Source organism: Chroicocephalus ridibundus, chromosome 3 (genome assembly GCF_963924245.1).
Source record: "Chroicocephalus ridibundus chromosome 3, bChrRid1.1, whole genome shotgun sequence".
Classification (NCBI taxonomy): Eukaryota; Metazoa; Chordata; class Aves; order Charadriiformes; family Laridae; genus Chroicocephalus; species Chroicocephalus ridibundus.
Window position 1 is genome coordinate 108,779,437 of NC_086286.1, and position 20,017 is coordinate 108,799,453.

General features: G+C 37.6%; 1 protein-coding gene across 20 annotated transcripts in view; it reads right to left on the bottom strand.

Annotated features, from left to right (window-relative positions):
• MYT1L (myelin transcription factor 1 like) overlaps positions 1-20,017 on the bottom strand; it is a 319,330-nt gene that overhangs the window by 116,793 nt on the left and 182,520 nt on the right. For all 20 annotated transcript variants that reach the window (XM_063330399.1, XM_063330401.1, XM_063330402.1 and 17 more), the window contains exons 3-5: positions 16,764-16,818; positions 16,548-16,581; positions 16,185-16,247 (exon numbers count right to left, since the gene is read on the bottom strand). In XM_063330399.1, coding sequence (XP_063186469.1) covers positions 16,185-16,247; positions 16,548-16,581; positions 16,764-16,818 — 152 coding nt within the window. The remainder of the gene's footprint in view (positions 1-16,184; positions 16,248-16,547; positions 16,582-16,763; positions 16,819-20,017) is intronic.

Below are 20,017 nucleotides of genomic sequence, written 5' to 3' on the forward strand. Positions count from 1 at the left end.
TGGGAAAAGTTCATAATCAATCATTCACCAATTTGAAAGGGTTAGAATATGCTACAAGGGCGCAACTATCAGTTACAAAAAATCTTTGCATAGTCACAATGTTCGAGCCTTGGACATGATATGAAATCTTTCTATTCCAGTATTTTAAACGTAATTGCTTTTAAGCAATTCAGCATGCTAAGTTCAAGCATTCAAAAATCAAGGGAAATAAGCTGCTGGAAATCAAAGGCGATTCATGTAGTTATACTGTTAATCATTTAACAACACAGCTAGATACGTATTAGTAGAATCAACACCCTTAGACACAGACCCAATAGATCATATTCAACAACAACACAGCAGGTCAAACTATCATTCTAGCATGTACTTAAGTATTGAGTAATGGAGTACGCTGTCATTTTATCACATCTCTAATGCAGGGCTACTATAATGCGACTATCAGCTACTGATTTCTATCACAAATATTCTTCCCATCATCTCTCCATAGATACACAATAGCGCTGGATCCTAACTAAATTTTAACTATGAAAGATATATGGCACAGAAATATGATACACCAATTTTCCTGTAACTATAGCAATAAGTATCTCACTTGATCCAAAAAGCTAATGGCTACGGAATATAACCAGTGGAAAGGAATAATACTGTGGAGCAGCCTTCTAACACAAGAATGTGACTGTCATCAGTAAATACCTGAAATTACAGAAAAAAACGACTAAGACAAAGTGATACAAGCTGCAACGACTTCAGTGCTTATGTACTGGATTCTCACCTCCAGCATAAGCTACAGGACACCGTTCTTTGTCTTGCATGGTTGGTTAGGAGTCATTCAAGTGTGAAATACCCTAAATTCTGGTTGCTAGAGGATTGTGATGTTTAAATCTTCCTATTTTGAAAAAAAAGCGAAGAGATTGTTCCTTTTCGTAACACAGAGAAAACATGATTATTCTAAAACAGAATAGAAATGACAGCATTCCCTCTACTTTATTGCATTATGGAGCTGCAGCTAGAACTGGTCTCTTGGTAAAAATGTTAACCATTATTAATATGTATTTAGCAAACGTTATTAGGAGGGAACTGAAAGTTTATCCTCCATATTAATTTTTAAGGGCGCTTTCTTTCTTAGTGGGCTCTACACCAAAAAAGTTACCATAAAAATCTGTTTAACGTAAAGAGGATTTCAAAAATACCTTTACCTTTACCATTATACCTCCTTGAGGCTAATTTCTAGGACAAAATTTTGATACTAGCTGTTGTGCCTGGCAGTTTACTACTGCATACGAAGTTATAAGCACAAAATTAACACTTTTTGTTCTTTGCTGTAGATGGACACAGCTATTTTAGTATTATGTAATTTTCAACAGTCATTAGAGTCCCTACTATCAATTCCTATCAGAGATGCACTGGAGGAATCTGGGGTTCTTGACCCACACAATCCTCCTGCCCTAACTTCTGCTCAGTGTGGCAGTAATGGGGCACACCCTTCAAGAGACAAAAATAACGGCATATGTTTTTCCACCTCATGTAAGTACAAGGCAGGTATTGTGGATTGTTATTCTCACCTCTAAGAATACGCTGCTGCATACACCCCCGCCTCCCGCCATGACTTACACCCTGGAAGGTGTGTATTTGCTTGTGCTAATCATCGATTGAACCAGTCTCCTTCTGCAGCGCATAGAAGTTGCTTGGTTTTAATATCAGGGGGTCTTGCAGGTAGTATTCGCACTAAGATACTAGCTCCCCTATCTTAAAGAAATTAGTTCCAGCTGTTGGGAGACTCAAAGGACAAAACTGTATCTCGTATGTTCAGTTATTTTTTTTTTCACATTTTTTTTTTTTCATTATTAGAAGAATTAGAAATACCCTGGTCTAAAAATGAAAGCTTACCTACTAGCTTAATCACATGACTCCAAAAGCCAGATTTCTAGATATGGGCCTAAATGGCTTTACCTTAATCTGGCCTTTTTTGATATACCTGATGAAAGGAAGGACACCCCTTCAGTCAAAAAAACCCCAACAAACAAACCTAACTGAATTCCATCACATTCTAGTCCAGAATAGTGAGGCTCCAACTTGACTCATATAATGATTTTAAAAAAAAAAATACTACGGTATATAACGTTACTTTTTATAGCTGACAGTGAGTTCTATTAGACTGTAGAAGAGTCTCTGACGGAACATGAAAATAGCCTCCCAAGGGAGTGGAAACCCCACACAGCATGATTTAAATGTGCCAGCTGGGTTGTGGGTGGAAATGGCGGTTTCCATTGAAAATCTGCTGCCAATATACCTCCTATGGCTAGATTTCACAGGGAAATGTGGCAGTTATCTCTCTCTGAAGTTCAGCTGCTCAGTTTTAAAGATGCACAGACAGGAAAGGTAGCAAGGGCCAAAGACTGAATAGAGAAAGGTCCAGAATTATGTACTGTCCAAGGACCAAAGGGTCCCAAAATTGGGAAATGGCTTGAACTACAAGTGTGTAACAGGAAGGTGGCAAGAAGAGAAACAGATTATTTAGTTTTATAAGATGAAAGGCAACTTTTTAGAAAGCGTATGCTACTTCAAAGACTACTTTAAATTTTTTGAATAGTTTGAGGCATTCGATGCTTAACGCTTATGTCTCATTGAAAGTCATTTAGCAATGTGTTAGTCACTTTTAAAAATGGTCCCTATATATCTGGGGCACAGATCTATAATGGGAACAGTTGTGGCAACATTAAATGTCAGCACACTTAACTTTAAAGTACTTAAGTTTAGATGACTAAGTTCCTTAGTGAATAAATCCCTCAATGGTAATATATAGGTATATAAACCTGGGAGTCACTATAGCAAGCATGTTGACTGTGGTGTATCTATGCTAAGAAATGCGAAGTATCACGAAAAGAATGCTTCCAAATCACCTCTCTCTTTCTTGTTGACGTCTGCATCTACTTGCAACCCTGACTTAGGCATCATCTTGAAAATATGACTCATAATCCAAAAAGACACTTTCTGATGCAGGTACAAAAATCATGCCTGTAGTACGGGTGGCTACTTTATTGTCTCTGTTTTGATACAGGCAGTGCGGTACTGTTCTTTGCCTTTTTTTTTAACTATTTGGGTTGAAACAATTGTCAAAAAAATGGAAGACCCCTTCTTTTATTTTTGTTTGGAACCCAATCAACCTGCTATGGCTCCAAATCTGCTTTCTCTAGAGGAATCCTTTAATCATCAAACTAGCTTTTCTCTTTCTTTCTCTGTTCTCCGTAGAAAACCTCACGCTCCTTTCTGTCCACAGGCCCAGCTTCAACAGCCGTGACAGAAGGCAGTCTCATCCTAGTCAGTCTTCGCCTGTCATCCTTTTGGTACGGTCCTGGCTTGGGAATTAATTAACAGTGTGCTTAGGCTCAATCAGGCTGATTGAGAAACTGAAGCAGCATGTTGCTTCCTGAGGTAGCATTCTCATCGCTGGTCCAGGATGCACCACTATCACAAAATTTTTCAGTGAAAGGGGATGTGACTGCTACACTGTCTATAGAAATCAGTGCTGTCCCTGTGTGTTAGTGCGAGCAGCGAATGCCTGCTCTGCTCACTGTGGCAGAGGATGCTGGTACAAGTACATGTGGTCTGCAAATCCCAAATGTTCTGGCATGTAGAAAGCACCGAGCATCACAGCTTAGCTAAGCTGGCAGCACCTCTGGGTACACATAAATAGGTTTTCCATTACCCGTTTGATCAACTACAGACCGAGGATTTTTGTTGGATCCTTCTCTTGGAGTTTAGTACCTAAGCTCTACTTAATTTGTGCTCTAGAAGTTTGTGCTTAATATTCTGGTTTATGTGACTAAATGCTTTTTTTGAAGATCAGATGCAGAAATTTAATGATGGAAAACATTTTTCTCTTATTCTCTAATTAACAGGTAAGTGCACTAAACTCAAAGGCCAGGTACCAGAAGACATTTTAGAGTCCATAATACCTAGAGGGTTTTGAAGCTTATAACTGCAAAATATGATGTCACTTCAAGTTATCTACTATCATGCAAAGTTATATTGTAATGTAGTCAGTAGGTGAAAATTTCCTGACTCTGCACGAGATGATTTTAAATTTCATTACAGCTTAAAAATTAGGGAGTTTGGTATCATTTCTGCTTTTCAGGCCAGCAAGGAAATTTTTCTTCCTGGAAACTTCGTTTTACAGACTTTTAGAGCAACAAAATTAAAAACTGCCCTGGTATAACAGTAATGAAATTCTATTCCTGCTTACAGAAGAGATCAGTTTAATTCCTAGTATACATAAAAAGTAAAAAAAAATAAAATTGCTACTAGCAAATATTAACTAACCATGATAGTTCTTTTGTGGTTCTACCCAAGCTGTCCACTAAATTGTGATGTCTAAATCTGACTGACTGCTATAATTTTCAATGAACAATCAAAATTATAGTAGATAGAAAAAATTAAATGTTTTCTCTGTTTCATAGTTTTACTTAAATGATGACATTTTAAATAAGTGTTTCCGCTTTTAGTCAATGCCATTTTAACTGTTCAGTCCTTCCTCCTACATCCTTTTAATAACATAACTGTAAGGAGCAAGCTTGACTGCTAAGATATGAAGTTAACACAGCAATCAGAATTTATTTGAATTCTTTCTAAAATGCTATTTGTTTTATAATTCTGACTTAGTTTCTGAGCCCGTCCTTCTCTGAGATCTCTTTCGGTCTCACAAGCTAAGCAAAGCCAGACCACATCAGATCTGAGTGTCAGTATTTCCAAGGAACACCTAGGTGCTGCAGAGACACTACTATGACTCAGAAAGTAGTACTCTTTCCTTGCCAGTAGCACTGAAACAAATTCTTAGCTCACCATTGTGGAAGGGAGAGAGGACTGTAAAGCTGGCAATACTTTATGTCCCATGGGATTAAAAAGAAGAGCAAAGTGTGTGTGTTTTAAGAACCAGAAACGTTAATTCCAAAGCCCTGCTCGAAGTCATGCAATCACATTCTGTCAGATTTATTCCGAAGTTTTCAGACACATAAACAATCTTTTTCTTTTTTTCACTTTCCACCCCAAACTCCTATGCGCTACAAACGTGCGCTGGTAAAAAGTTGCTATGGCCAGTCTTGTTAGTCAATGTGCTATTGTGAGTGTAGCAATATGACCTTCGATGTCATTTGAAATCAAATACTTAACATCACAAAATGCACTGTGGCTACGGCGTTAATATTCGTGAAATGTTTTGAAATGAACAGTTGAAAAAGCCTTATGAGCATAAAATACAGTTACCATAACAAATTGGCTACAGAGCAGCCGTCCATCTAGTTGGGACTTTGTATCTTCTACTTCCTTTCACAAATTATGGGATATCCAGAGAATTCTCTAAGAAACAGGTTTCAAAACCAGATTTTTTGTTTGGTGACTAGCAACATGCAAATATCTATAAGACTCATGTCAGAGAACATTCATCATATATGTCACAATATATGACATATCCTCTTGTTTGAGAAGACTGTTTGCTTATCCCCTTCTCCTGAAGTAGTCTTTATGGTTACTAAGAACCAACAAAATAATCCTCATTGATCATCCTAGAAGAAACCATGCCGAAGCAAGATCTACATTAAACACTGTATCACTAATTCTAGCACATTATTCTTATTGTCCCTGAAAATAACAACAAGAAATCATTTGCTAATATTTGTATAAATGAAATTTTCATATAAGAAGGATGGTCTAAAGCAAAAGGCACTGGAGTAGAATTCAGAGCCATGACTCAACTTCTGGCTGTGACGCAAATTTCTTGTGTGGTAGCAGAGAGTCACGAACTGCTAGTTTACCAAGGGAGCGAATGCATTACAGCTCTCAGTTTCTATGCATAGCTGCACAGAGAAATTCTAACATCCAAGTGAGGCATGTCTGCTCCTCTTCTAATACCTAGGGACACGTAGGCACTTAACACACAGCAGAATTTAGATGCTGTAATCCGGACTGGAGGAAGATATTTTCTGTAGTGGGGGATTTCCGCTCTGAGAGTTAATCACCTTAAGCCTTCTTTTTTCTTAAAGAAACAGAGATAAACTCAATCTTTTGACTAGGAGATGGTCAGAGGAGAAATCATGATCCCAGCCTCAGCCATTATCTAACCTAGAACATACAGAAATGTGTGAGAAAGTAGTGTTTAATATCCTCTTTTGCCAGGCGTAACTGAAGCTTCATTTTACACCTCTCCAAAGACTGCTTCCTCATGAGGTTTTACAGTAAATCTGGGTTGAGAGTGCCTGCTTCTCTAATACTTCATGCAAAAGAAGCCATTTACGTGTTCTTTGCTCCCGCTGAAGGATTCAGCTCAGGCTACTGTGTTGAATTCTATCTTCTATATGAGGTGCTAATGCTGGGAATGGAAATAGGGTTCTACTCTCTCCAACTGACTGCTCAAAGCTACAAAATTATATCCCTCCATCTTCCTTTCAGATATATCACTGTCCATAAAATAGGAACGGATCTAGACAAGAGAATACAAGAATCTTGACATCTTAACTTTATAATCAAGCAAGTTCCCAGAAGATGGGAGAAAAGTGTCCTAAATCCTATTGACAAAGAATAATAGTGTGTGAGTGCCATGTTTGTATAGATCACAAATTGGAGGACTTTAAAAACACTTGCTGCACTGAAACAAGCAGATAAGAGATTAGAGATGTACTATGTCACATACTTAGTATGACATAGGTATCAAGGTGTCCAAATAAACGTTTCCTGGCAGAACACTAGAGATTTGGACAAGCTTAATGTTAAAAGTACAGTTCCACTTTGACTTCAGAGTTAGACACAAAAGAAGGCAGGGATGATGAAGGTCCACACTTTGGGCTGTGTGACTTAAAGCAGAAGTCGAATTCATGCCAGTTTTTACCTCAAGCCCTTAATCTGAACACTTATTCCCTGTTCACAAAGTATAGGTAACATTTTCTTATGGAGACATTATGAGGGTGAAAAACAGTAGCAGGTGCGTATCATTGGTGAATTTCTTTCATGACTATCAGTTGGACAGAAAGCATTCATTCAGTGCTTGTTCATGCAATTTACTGGCCTGCTCATTACATTAAACAAAAAAATTGATGGCAGAGAAATCTGTCCCGGCCCCAGGGAACTGAACTTAAAAAAGCTGTTTTAAATGGCTGGTATTGGCATTTAAAGCCAGTCATATCCTGTCCTGTCTCATTTGGCTTTATCGTATTACAAATTTTATCATAAATCATAGATTTAAGACACAGGCTTATTTGAATCGCAGGAATATTTTCTCTTAGGCATTATACCCCTTCTCCACTCTTCCATGCATACTTACAGTGTGGCGCTGCTGGTTCTTGCAAATAAGGAGAGAACATTAGGCTCTGCAATCCCTTTTCATGTAATCAGTAAAGTTCAAGATTTTCTTGGGAAGGTGATTCAGCTGAGTAGCCAGGAAACTAACTTGGTAGGTCCACTCAGCTGGTTGAAGTTATCACCATTTACAATGTCCTAAGCTGTATAGTCCTGAGGATGTCTTCAGGAGCTATTTATCCCCTGGGCATTTGATTCTGTACTGTGGATGTATTTATTTAGATTTATTATTGTCATCAAAGATGGCTCAGGAGTACCTCTCCTTTCCTTGTCCTGAGCTGACACCACTAGAAGCAAGTACTTCATACCAACCACTAATAAGAAGTGATGTCTTTGAAAGGGCTGTCTCAACTTATTGAAAAATTTCAATGTAAGTCTTTAAAGACATATCATAGTGAATTTTCTTTGGAAAAAAAAACCAACCCACCAAACTATTCTTTTTTCCCTTTTTTCCTAAACCCTTATTTTTGTTTTCTCACTTTACTTTTTTGTGCCTCATTTCTCTCCTACTTCTACATATACATCTATGTGGATTTTTCTGCTAGCGTGGCCTAGTGATTTAGAACACGCAGAAGGCAGATGGACCTTGGTTTCTGGTTCCTTCAGTCTGAGTTGTTTTGTTGTTTTCTTCATATTCTTTTGCTAGCCCAGGTAATACTTAGGGTGCCTGATGTCATAAAATATGAATATTTGACAGAAAAAGATAACCATAACTTTATTTTTTACTTATGTGATTTCCCCTGCCTCTTTTTTTGATGATTCTAGTAGGGTTCAGATAATTTTCACTGAGGTGGAGACTAAGATGCATGGCAACGCTATTCTCTGATAGCATGGGTGCCCACCTATGAATAAAACTTTTTCAAAGTTGTCTGTGTTATTTGTGCTGGTGTGGACACTGGAGCAAGGAATAAGATGGGGTTCCCTGTCTATCCAGCTGCTAGTATTCACCAGTAAATTCTCCTGTCTCCAAAGCCCTGACTTGGAATGCTCCAACCCACAGGCGACTTTTCAACTGCACATACAGTAGCTTGCTTTGCTGCTGCTCAGGAGAACTGTTGGTAGGAGGATGCAGGCAGCTCCGTAATAACCCTAAACCCACTGCACAATGATGTGGCTTATGTTTTTTCTGGTTTAGGGTAAGGCTAAAAACCATGACTGCATTATCACTAAAATACACATTAATAAACAGATGTCTTAAATACTCCCAGCTTTTTAAACGTCATAATCACTATTTTTACAGAAATGTTGTAGAAATAGCTAACTCGCAAAATATGAAATAGGGAAACTAGAGTTGACTCTAAATGCAAAATTGTCTTGTCATTACAGATCAATTTTGCTCTGTCCTCCAGAAAAATGTTTTGATCCAAAAAGCACTGAAATGTAAGGTTAGACTTCCATTGACATCAAGGGTCATTTAACAGATCTTTATTTAAATACCAGATAAATATCAGAGACACAATTTTGGGCCCCGTGTTTGTAATAATCCTCCATATATACTTCTATCTTTACATCTTAAGATGCCTGAAATTCTCTTTCTGTTTACAAGTGGGGAAACCAAGGCATGGGGAGATGAAATATCTTGTTCATCATGTGTGAGTCAACTCTGTAGGTCCTTTTTTCCACCATGAAAAAGCATAAATTATTCAACCTCAAACAATTTATTTCTCTCCTAAGAGAACACAATGTTCTCGGCAAAGCTAACAGGCCAACCAACCAAATTTCCCATAAGCAAAGGAGAAATGTGTATAGCTATTCCAGGATCTTGTTGGCAAAAGTCTCTATCCACTATTACTGGATGCTCTATCCACTATTACTGGATGTTCTGTTCCTTTTTTTTTTTTTGGTTAAATTTTCTTTCCCATACCTTCGGCATGGTTTTCATTTATTCTGTGGCTGATGGCAATACCTCCAGACAGATCCTTCCACAGAAAACACTGTGGCTGTAAGTGGACTGCTGCATGAGAAATATGCCCAGGATCTCCCATTTGAAAGAAAATGAGCATATAATTTCAGCAACGTACAAGCCTGGGGACCCACTGCAGAAAGGGCATCCCAAATCTGCTGTCTGCTGTTGCTGCACCATTGGGTCGGCACTCTGCATGCTCCTGCCTCTGAGTTTATCCCCCACCTCCTCCCCCTGGCTTTATTAGGCTAGTACTCCTGGCACATGCAGATCCTGCAACTTGCTGCCACTGAAATTTCTATCCTCAATCCAGATGGTGGTAGGAGGAACTGAACTGTGGTTCCTTTGTGTAGTCATCTCTAGACAATGGCCACTAGCATGCAGAGCCACACGCCAATTGCTGGTGTATATTTGGTTGACGTTTCAGACCCAACTTTGCACCTTTCTAATCATTAATCAACAATCAGACAAAGGATATATTGCTGAATCCAGACAGCAGCCAATACAGACCTCTAATACATTATGGATTCTCTGTCAGCACATTTATTTATTGTTTGCAGTGTTCTGTTTGAAAATCCCTATGCTCTTTCACTTATTTTTTTTATTTATTTACTTACTTACTTATTTCTCCTTAGCTGGATTTAACAAAGGAGTGAAGCTTCATTTATTAACATTTTTACAAACCCTGAATGGTGGATTACTTTATATAAAATAGATTTATAATATTATTTTTGGTATTTACCACACTTACCAAAATCTTCAGCAAATATACAATTAAATGAAAAAGAATTAAATTGCCCAGATAGCGTCAGAGTACGGTTTTTCCTCACGTAAATACCCAGTGAATCATTTTATCGTTATTTAACACTATAATAAAGGCTATCAGCTTAGACAGAAATGAATACACATTTGTCTATACGTCCAGCATTCAGTGGGATTTTTCACAGTATCATAAAAGCAAGCAACAATAAGGACCTCACTGTTCTGTGGTTAGGCTTTAACATAAACGCATCAGTGGACCTAGGGTTCTGCACAGCGTGCAACCATGCTCTGCTATCAAATGAATGTTAAAATATGTACGACCTGGCTTCTGATTTATAATATCATTGACAAATAGTAAAAAGGACAGGCACGCCATAAAGTTTATGGATGGAGTGATGGCATGCACAATGATGTCTCATAAAGAATAAAGGGAGAAAAGTTATTTATTCTTGTGGATTCAAGAACTAAAATACAGATAGACTGGCTGCGTGCACAGAATTTTTCATAAATATCCCACAGTGCACCCTGTTGTACAGCAGCCATACATTAATTAGAGCATTCAGCAGACACTGCAATGTGTTACACTCACCCAAGTGAATCTTCATTTTTCACATGCAGGGCCTTACTAATTAAAATCAGCTTTGCAATTAAATGTGGAAAATTGTGTTAAACTTTCAAGCGTGATTTAGAAAAAATGCATTTATTTTTAGGGTATTTTATTTTGATGCAAATGAATTCTCCATCAAAGTGAGACCAGTGAAAGGGAGGTATGAGGATTTCTCTTTTTTGTATTATAGATGCTCCTCTCAGTTGCAAGTTGCAATGCTCCACTATCTCTCTGCCAGTACCTGGCCCTGTTCCAATGCTTTTAGTGAGTGCTATCTGTCAAGGCATGAATAATACAGCCCCTAGGCTGTCGGCAGAATCCAAATGAGGCATACATCAGGAAGCAAGCACTCGACTTTAGCTCCAGAACATGCTCCTGTGAAGACAGGCAATTATTCACCCACGGCTGCAGCCATGGCAATCAAACTGGTGGGTGAAAAGGTATATGAAATGGAAAAATCTGAATAAGAAATATGGCACAACAAGCCACAGAAATTCAATAATTTTCTAATAAGAGAGAGACATTTGAGTCTTTTAATTTTGAAGTTTGGGAGCCTGAATTATTTCACTCATTCTGTTCTAAAATATAGACGACTAACCTACAGTATATAATGCCAAGGCAATACAAGGGTACGTGGGGCTTTTCCTAATCAAAACAGCAATGCTAAACTCTATGGTATTCATAAATCCAAATAAATCTGTTGTATGAAGTGACAAATCTCATGCCTAAAAATTAAAAGACGGTCAAAACAATTCTATCTGTATAATGTAATAGAAATAGAGGCAGCCTGGTAAAGCAACAAAGAACCAATTAATATCAAGAAATTTGGTGGAAAATTAAAATGCAGTATATTTTATAAGGTTGGGAACAATTCACACATTATAGATCCAAACACTACTTTATGATCCCTCTTCATTTTTGAGACTCACTTCTTTTTGCAAGATATTGCATCAGTGATTAATGAAAGAAAAAATCCCTTCAAATTCAATACGAACTGAAAATAAGGCATGCAGAATTCCTCGGTAGATGAAATGTTTAAGTTGGTATATTTCATCGGAATTCTTATTTTCAGCATTCAAATTGAAATTCACGATATAGCGAGAGCTCTATCAGTATTTCCATTTTAAATCCGAAGGGTTTATCATTTGGCCTTAACTCACCCTTCACTGAAATTTAAAACATATTGTTTCAGACTAAGATTGTGTTTTGCTTTAATTTCTATACAACGGCTTTACCTGCTTTCAAGTACACACTGATATATGCATGAAAACAATTCTAAATTAATATACATAGTGCCACTCTACCAGTTTAAGATTCTTTTTAGGGCTCTTATTTGTTAGAATGTGTTTTATTCTGAAGCATGTGATATTTGGCAAGTGATTAATCCATTACAGAATCTAATTGCTTTTGTTACTCGAGAAAAAAATTAAACTATGATGTTAAGAAGCTTTTAAAATAGACCGCTGCATGTAATCAGTATTTTTTAACGTAATCTAGTTAGGATTTTTATGATGTGTCTACATAACTATTTACATGGCAAACCATAGACGTCTATTTGGTATACGGTGTGTTTCAAAGAAAATGCTAAATGCATAGCAACACAGTAGGGTGTAGTATTTCTAAAACTGTCATTCACATCTACTCAGTACATAACATAGGCCAGTTTGCGCTCAGCTACTCTAGAGTAACTATGGGATTTGCACCTGCAAAACTTCGCTCAGAAAGTGGACTCGCTTTTACATTTCTATTTGTATACGTGGAATGTGAATCCTATCATCTTTAAAGTTGAGTAATGAAACTGGCAAAGTTCCTACTAATTGCAATGAAAGAACACTCAAATCTATGTTTTTCTTCAGACGCTTAGCCGACAGACATCCCGAAAACACAGCTCTGGGAACGCTCTCCTGGTGCGGTTTGAGTAACTGCTATATACCCAGATGGATTGTTCACAGCTAAAAGTATTCAAGGATCTGGTCCAAGCTTATTGTTCAAAATTAATTCACAGCTCTGAACGTGTAAGAGTACTGTTCATTATTACGCTGCTATCCGCAGTAGACGTGAAGAGCTACCAAGTGAATAAAATAAACAGCATCAGGAGCATGGTCCAGGCAAAGGGTCTGGATTTCACTCCTCAGATTTGAATTCTTTTCTTGCCTCCACCACTATCTGAACTTGTCTATTGCTTGCTTTTTGGTTTTGGTTTTGTTTTTAGATCTTTCACAAGCATTGTCTTTCTTTTTATTTTTCAGGACCTGATGCTGCAAAGATACATGCATTTCTTTAACTGCGTGATCTGTGAGTAGCTGAGTTGGCCTCAGGTGCCTGGAAACATAAACAACAGGTACTGAAGTCCTATCTGTGTAAACTCTAACACCTAGGCACTGCCTCATGCTGTGCAACACAGACAGCAATGGAGGGTCTATGATAGGTTTCTAGGTATTACTAAAATACAAAAAAAGAGAGATGAGTCCGCTCTGATGGAGGCAGGCACACCACCTCACTTTGGGTGCTTACCCTCAGTGCCCGAACTGGGATGCTAATCTTTCTGAACTTTCTATACACTCACCGGAGAAAGGTGATTTCTCTGAGTTAATTTTAGAGATCCTGGCGTCCTGCCCGAAAGCGCCCTGCAGCGCAGCCTGTCCATCTTAGCTACCCATTAGCACCCCCAACTAGCAAGCTACAATTAAGCACTAAACTTAAGAGCTGAGAGCAAAGTACCAAGTCAGTCACGCAAGGTTTCGCTTCAAACTAAGGTTTGACACAAAGGAAAAATCAAAAAGATGGAAATGATACAACAAGCTGTTACCGTTACCACTGTTACCCTGACTAGTACCAGTCTTGTGTTTTGATACATCTCAGAGGAAATATCAATGACGTACAAGGCCTGCTTGTTTCCCAGCTAAACCTAGCATTGCAGCTCTTTCATAATTAAAAATACAATTGGGGTACAAAACGTATGATAAAACTTTAACTTCTGCCTGATATTTTATCAGCAGAACATTTTAGCCCCTGAATCTGTCTGAAAATTTTAAAGGATCTGTTGATTTCAGTTCAGATTTAATATACTACCTGAACATGGCTTTCACTGTCATGTTGGTATTTCAAGCATGAATTTACGATGAAAAAAAAAAAAAAACAACAAAATTCCAGAGACTTCAAGATGTTATAGAAGAAATAATAGAATTCTGGAGAGCTCTAACTACATCTAGTGGAAGCAAATACATTTTATTCCTAGTAATGAGCCGGTCTGGTATTGTGAATGTAAAGGTCTTAACCTCATTAAAATGCTCTGTAGGTCTAAATGGAATTGAGTTAGGCATCAGCTGAGATATGCAATTCCCTGAACACATCAAATTTTTAAGACAGTCTGATTTCCTTGGAAGAAATGTTTGAGGGTCTTACCCACCAAAATAGAAAAATAAAAAAAAAGAAAAAGATAAATTCCTTCAATATTCTTTCAAAAACTTAAAATTACTATGTGTTAGTTGGACTAGATAAAAAAAAATCACAGCTCTTTTAGAAAATAGATATGTATGTTGTAAACCCCAACAAAGAACTTTGTGTTTTTACACATATATTGCTTAAATATATTTTGATTAGTGGATTGGCAATCAGGGTGGCAAGAAAACATAAAAAACCCACAAATTCCTTAGCCAGTAGAAAAAAAGGAACTTTTGATGTATTTCCAATTTTTATTCTTTGCGCATCCGCCCCAAATTTCATTTAATTAACAGCTCTAAGATTCAGTCTGTTCGTGTACTGACATACCAGAATCATGTCAAGAAAGCAAAATATGGAATTAATGTCTCAAAACTGCATGTAATCTTTCTAAACCTCACATCTATTCCTTCCCCCTCCCCCAACAGGGTGATTTTACAAAACCACAGACACATAGATCAAAGTTAGAGCAATTCAGAAGAAAAAGATATTTTTTTTAAGCTACAGAGTTTCTTTCTGTATCTCTCAAGACTTTTATTTTTGAAATCTGCATGAATCCCATAAAGTGTAAAGAAATGCATGTAGTTACAATCTTGTAACTAGAAAGGACATTATAATCATCTCATTTAACTGTTGACTGCTCAGGAAATTTCTGAGGGAAAAGAAGGATTTGGTGCCATTCATTAATTACTGGTGAGGCTCGCATTTACAGGAAGAAAATGGACAAAAGAAAACCACGGTTTGAAATCAAAAGTCAGAAATGAATTTAAGAAGAATTTAACACGAATGATTTAAGAAGAATTTAAGAAGAACTATTTGGGCTACTTCTCCTAAATCAGCTTTCCAATCTAACCAAATCCTTCAAATAACCACAAAAATGTTACCACTTTTATGAGTGAAAAAATTTTAGGAAAAGAAATTTGGATATAATTATTTTATGGTTTATATTGCTTAAATGCAATTCAAAAGCATTTTAATATCAGGCACATCACCTTGATCTAATTTTGAAAGTATTTTCTGGACGTGTCCGTAAGCTTCATTCACCGATAAGAAAAAACGCACGAGTGGACTGAGTGGCACTGAGTGGACTGACATGTCACTGTTTGGTATCTTTTCCTGTTTCAAATAAACACCTTAACCACAAATCTATAATCTCAATTTAATTCATAAAACCTATATTGCCCTCATTACAAAGCAGTTATCAGATTTCCTGTGAAATATGTGCTCTTATAAACACAAGTGCTTTAAAATTGGAAAAGTCAGTAATGAAAAAAAATCTTATCAGTCTGAGGAGAATTTAACACTGATTTGAACACCTCTCTCTATTCAGAGGAGGGATGGCCAAAACATCAGACATTTTATCTCCTACAACAAGCTGCTGTATAAAATATATTAAATGAAATGCACAGCACATGAGAAAAATTCATGTATTCTAGAGCTGTTAGATTTTCAAAATATTGCACAAGCAAATCATGGACAAATGATTCAGGACAGGAATGCTGTTTATACAGGGGTACAACACTACTGACATTGCAGTCATGGAAATATAAAGACTGAGCTCTAAATTAATCTGAATCACATGTAGCATATGTAACATATGTTACCTTGATATGTTATTAGCAATAGACGGCTAAAAACATTTTCGTAAAGGAGATGTCTCCACATATCATGGTTTAGAAACTGATGTAAAGGTGCTTATAACTATAATATAACATTTGAACCCTGAAGCTTATTATCACTTATTTGTCTTAGGCTTTGACCTTTGAATCTAACCTGATCATCGAACTTAAAATGTTCAGAAGCTCATTTTCGTTCAGTTATAAAATACATTAAACAACAGAAGTCACACTGGCACCAACATGTCAGTAGGGCCAAATTTTAATTTGCAATACATGAGCAAGACAACTATATGCAAAATACGAGAGAAAACTGACAGTGAAAACACGTTTCCTCAGCAAAAATGTGAGTTCGATTTTGTGTGACATTCAGGGGAAAAAAAAAAGTGAATCCAAGTGATTCTGGAATGTCTAATTGCTAATTTTTATCATTGTTTGGTTTATCAAGGTCATGCCAGCTAACTTGTTTACCAAATCTCTGCACTAAATTATGAAAAATTACAGATATTACCTTCTGTGCCTTGCATATTTGCCACTAACATGACCACTGCCATCACAGCCAGGCGTGGGACAGCTGCAAAAGAGAGAGAATTAATTATACAGGTGCCGGTGTGCTGCAGAAAGATTATCCTAAAAGCAGGCAGTAGGTATTACAGAGATGGAGGGCAACAAAGACAGAAAGAGAAATCAAATAACTGAAGGGAAAAAAAAAAGAGGGGATGCTTTTTATTAGCAAGTCTCGAGGGAATTAATTTCATCAGTGCAGCAGGGCATGAGCAAACCACCAATGAACTTGAAAGTGCATTATACCCATTAAAAGGCATGAATTTTCTAAATTGCTAATGGGGATACATTTTACACTCAGAGCACTAACCTGAACAGCTCTTGTATGGCTGGTTCCACGGGAACTGCAGAGAGATGGAAAATATATAAAAATTTATCATCTATTACAAGTACCCCTCTTCTACAGAAAATTACCAGAAAGGTTGTGTAAAAGCAAGGGTCAGAATGAATCGTGCAAAGAGATTCTGGAGGATGAAGGTCACCCTGAGCGGGGGCCTTGAGTGATTTACTGAAGCAAGAGACGTACCTCGAACACCTTTGGAGCGTGTGCGATGGCGCTTCTCGTCTGCATCCACCTCCATCTGGGAATAGATTAGCAGGCAGTCAATGTTCTTATCCTGCATGCACAGACTATCAATGCACAGACTGATACAGTCTCTCACACAATTTATTGACAGTATTTTAATTCCATTTTATCCTGTAAGGGAAAGTCCACCTTACAGGGGATTTTTAGGATCTTTATGTTTATTTAAAAACAGAAAATGTGGTAATTTCTGCTTTAATCAGTCCGTTTGCATGCCCTGCTTTCACAGCAAATTGTGTGCAAATAAGTGCTGGTTCCTCTCTTCGAAGGGCTATTTCTAACATAAACCCCCGATTACTCACATATATTTTGAAACAAGGATTCAACAGATTTCTATACAATTTAACACTAAAGTCAAGGGGTCGCACACCACAGGTCACTTTCTAACCAAACACTTTGCAGTAGGAAAGACAGAAAGGAATAATGACAGAAAAGGAGATAAAGAGTCATCATTAGAACTGCAAAAATGTCATGTTATTTAGTAAGTGATTACAACAGTTTCCAATGTGTTTCATTGTTTAGATGTGTTTTTCAAGTTTCAGGAATGTGCTCACTTGCTACATTTGGCTAAATCTTTACCTTCGTTTTATCAACAGCATGCCTATCCAATGTAGCTCTCTATGCAGTAATAAATATACAGCAATCTTAAATCTTTACCAGACAGGGGCAGGGCTGCAGACTGGAAAGTATCATACATAAACACTGATCTACAGTAGCTACCACAGGGCCACATGGTTTCCTCTGATCCTCCATGTACTATTGTCACCAGACTTTCAAATGTAAACTGCATAGGCTAGCTAGAGTTTGCAATTTTGTACAACACAAGCAGATTGCACTGAACTATCTTGAGAGACTGTGTCAGGGAAAATATGTGCAGTATCTGTATCATCAGCTCCTTCAGATGGGGAAGAACAGGATGGCAAGATGGATCTGCGGTGGTTCATACATAGAGATGATATCGTAAAGGTCAGGAAGCACAGAAATTGACCATAGGGCTGCAGTTCCCCCAGAAAAAAAATCAATCACTGGTTTATAGTAATATCCTTGGATTGATATCTGGTAAGAATGTCACATATCTCATGCAAAAACAAGGGAACAGGTCCAAGTGACTTGCAGTTAACCCTTTAATCACCGAGATTTCTTTGGTCAGTACCTTAACACAAATGATGTGGGAAGTAACTAACAAGGAACAAATTACACATTAGATGATGATATTCTTTTCATTTTACTAATAAGGAAACAGTACATTGTGCTATTCTGTAACTCCTGCAATGCGTAAGGACTTGACAGGAGATCAGAAGTGGAGTTACTTGATTTTCAGCCTAGGATGTTTTTTAAAAAGTTTGGAAAACACTATCTAGCATCATTTGTCACCACTGAAAAATCTGCTGAAAGAACTATTATGACCCTAACCTGGAAATGCTGCCCAAGCTGTTATGATAGTCTGCGTAAATTTAGAAGGGGCAAACTACAAACCAGATTTGCCTGTCTTTTTAAACCAAAGTAAGCACCTCAAGAATGCTGTTAGTACACTTTTAACTACACTGACAGTCAAAGAAGAAATCACTGATCTGGAAAAGCCCCTATAGAATCCACACATTCCAGATCCAGAAGCAGGTCAAAATGAAAAAAGATTTTAAAAACTGCAGACACTGTTACTTTAAATTTTGTTGTGTATCCCACGCAGCCTGCTGCTTCTCCAGGAAGGCACGGATCTACCTGCCTTTGTCTGTGACCTACATCTCTGTCATACATGGCAATGTGTGCCTTGGATGTGCGAGGACACACCAAACAATGGTAGGTGTCTGTGTTTAGCCAATGGAATCTTGCTTTGACTTTCTGTATATGCTCACAGATCTTCAAGACTTTGTCTGTCATGTCAAACCTTCAGCCTCCATCCCTCCACATACTCAACGTTGGGTGCTGGGAGCAAGCAATTTCCTGAAATTCTACGAGACACACACCGGTTCTGTGAAAGGACGGTCACCTGCCAGCCTACCATAGCAGTCCCCAGACGCACCCCTGGCATTTCCATGGCCAGGAACAGAATCTGCTCCCGTGGCCATTGACCTCACAAAAAACATGGACTTCCTCACCATTTTCACATGCAGAAAAAGGAAATGTGTACCTTAGTGACTCACAAGGAGTTCATCTCAGTAGTCCTACTGTATTCATGACCTTAACATTACAGTTCTGCAGAATACTGAGTCACTGTTCCAGAAGACTGGATCGAGGACAGGCTGGCTAGAGTTAGTTTTAGCCCGGCATCTAAGAGGAGACACCTCAAGGATTATGTATGAAAGCAAAGGGCAAGGTAACAGGAGTAGGAAGAGAAGAAATTCTTAACCTGGCTACAAAGAGAAGCTACAGACATGAAAATGGAAAGGTCTAAGTTCTTAATTTGGAGAAGACAAAAAAAAAGTCATGGTAGAAATTAAGCCTGGTAAATCATAATTAAAAATAATCAAAGTATTAGATATGCCTTACTTAGGGATGATGGGCAGAGAGAGGCAGAGCTAGCAACTCTGGTTCACCATTACGTGCATTAGTTTTATTGAAGATTTAGCGAAACAAGACTCTGAACAGTTATATATATATATATATGCTCTAACTAATAAATCACAAGACGGGGTACAAGAGATGACCTGTTATCTTGGAAGGTATGTTGAAGATACCCAAATAGTACACTAAACAGGTTGACTGGTTTCTTTTGTTTTGAAAAAAAATGGAAAGGAAAAAAATCTCTGTTGCCTTAAAGGATTCTTACGGGCTGTCAGATGAATGCCGTAACCACAGGAGTATCCTTGATTTCTAAAAATTTTATCTATCTGATAAATTTCTCATGCAAGAAATGATTTAACCAGCTGAAGGAAATTCTATACTAAATCTCAATTTTCTGGATAGAAATGAAAAAAAAAAGCCCTATGTAGTCACCTGTGTGCATGCGACTAAGACTTGCTATGTCTTAACGTACAGAATTTGATCCCAGTAACTAACACACACACACACACACGCAAACACAAGAGGCTTTAAAAGTGTCAGTATGCAAAAGCTGGAAATAAGCATTAGACAAACTGAGTAGAAGAAAATTTTTTAACTTAAATGACTATGATTAGGAGCAGTTGAAAAATACTTCATTAAATGTTCAAAAAAACTTCATAACACATCAGAAGGATTCAGCAATAAAAAAAAGAAAA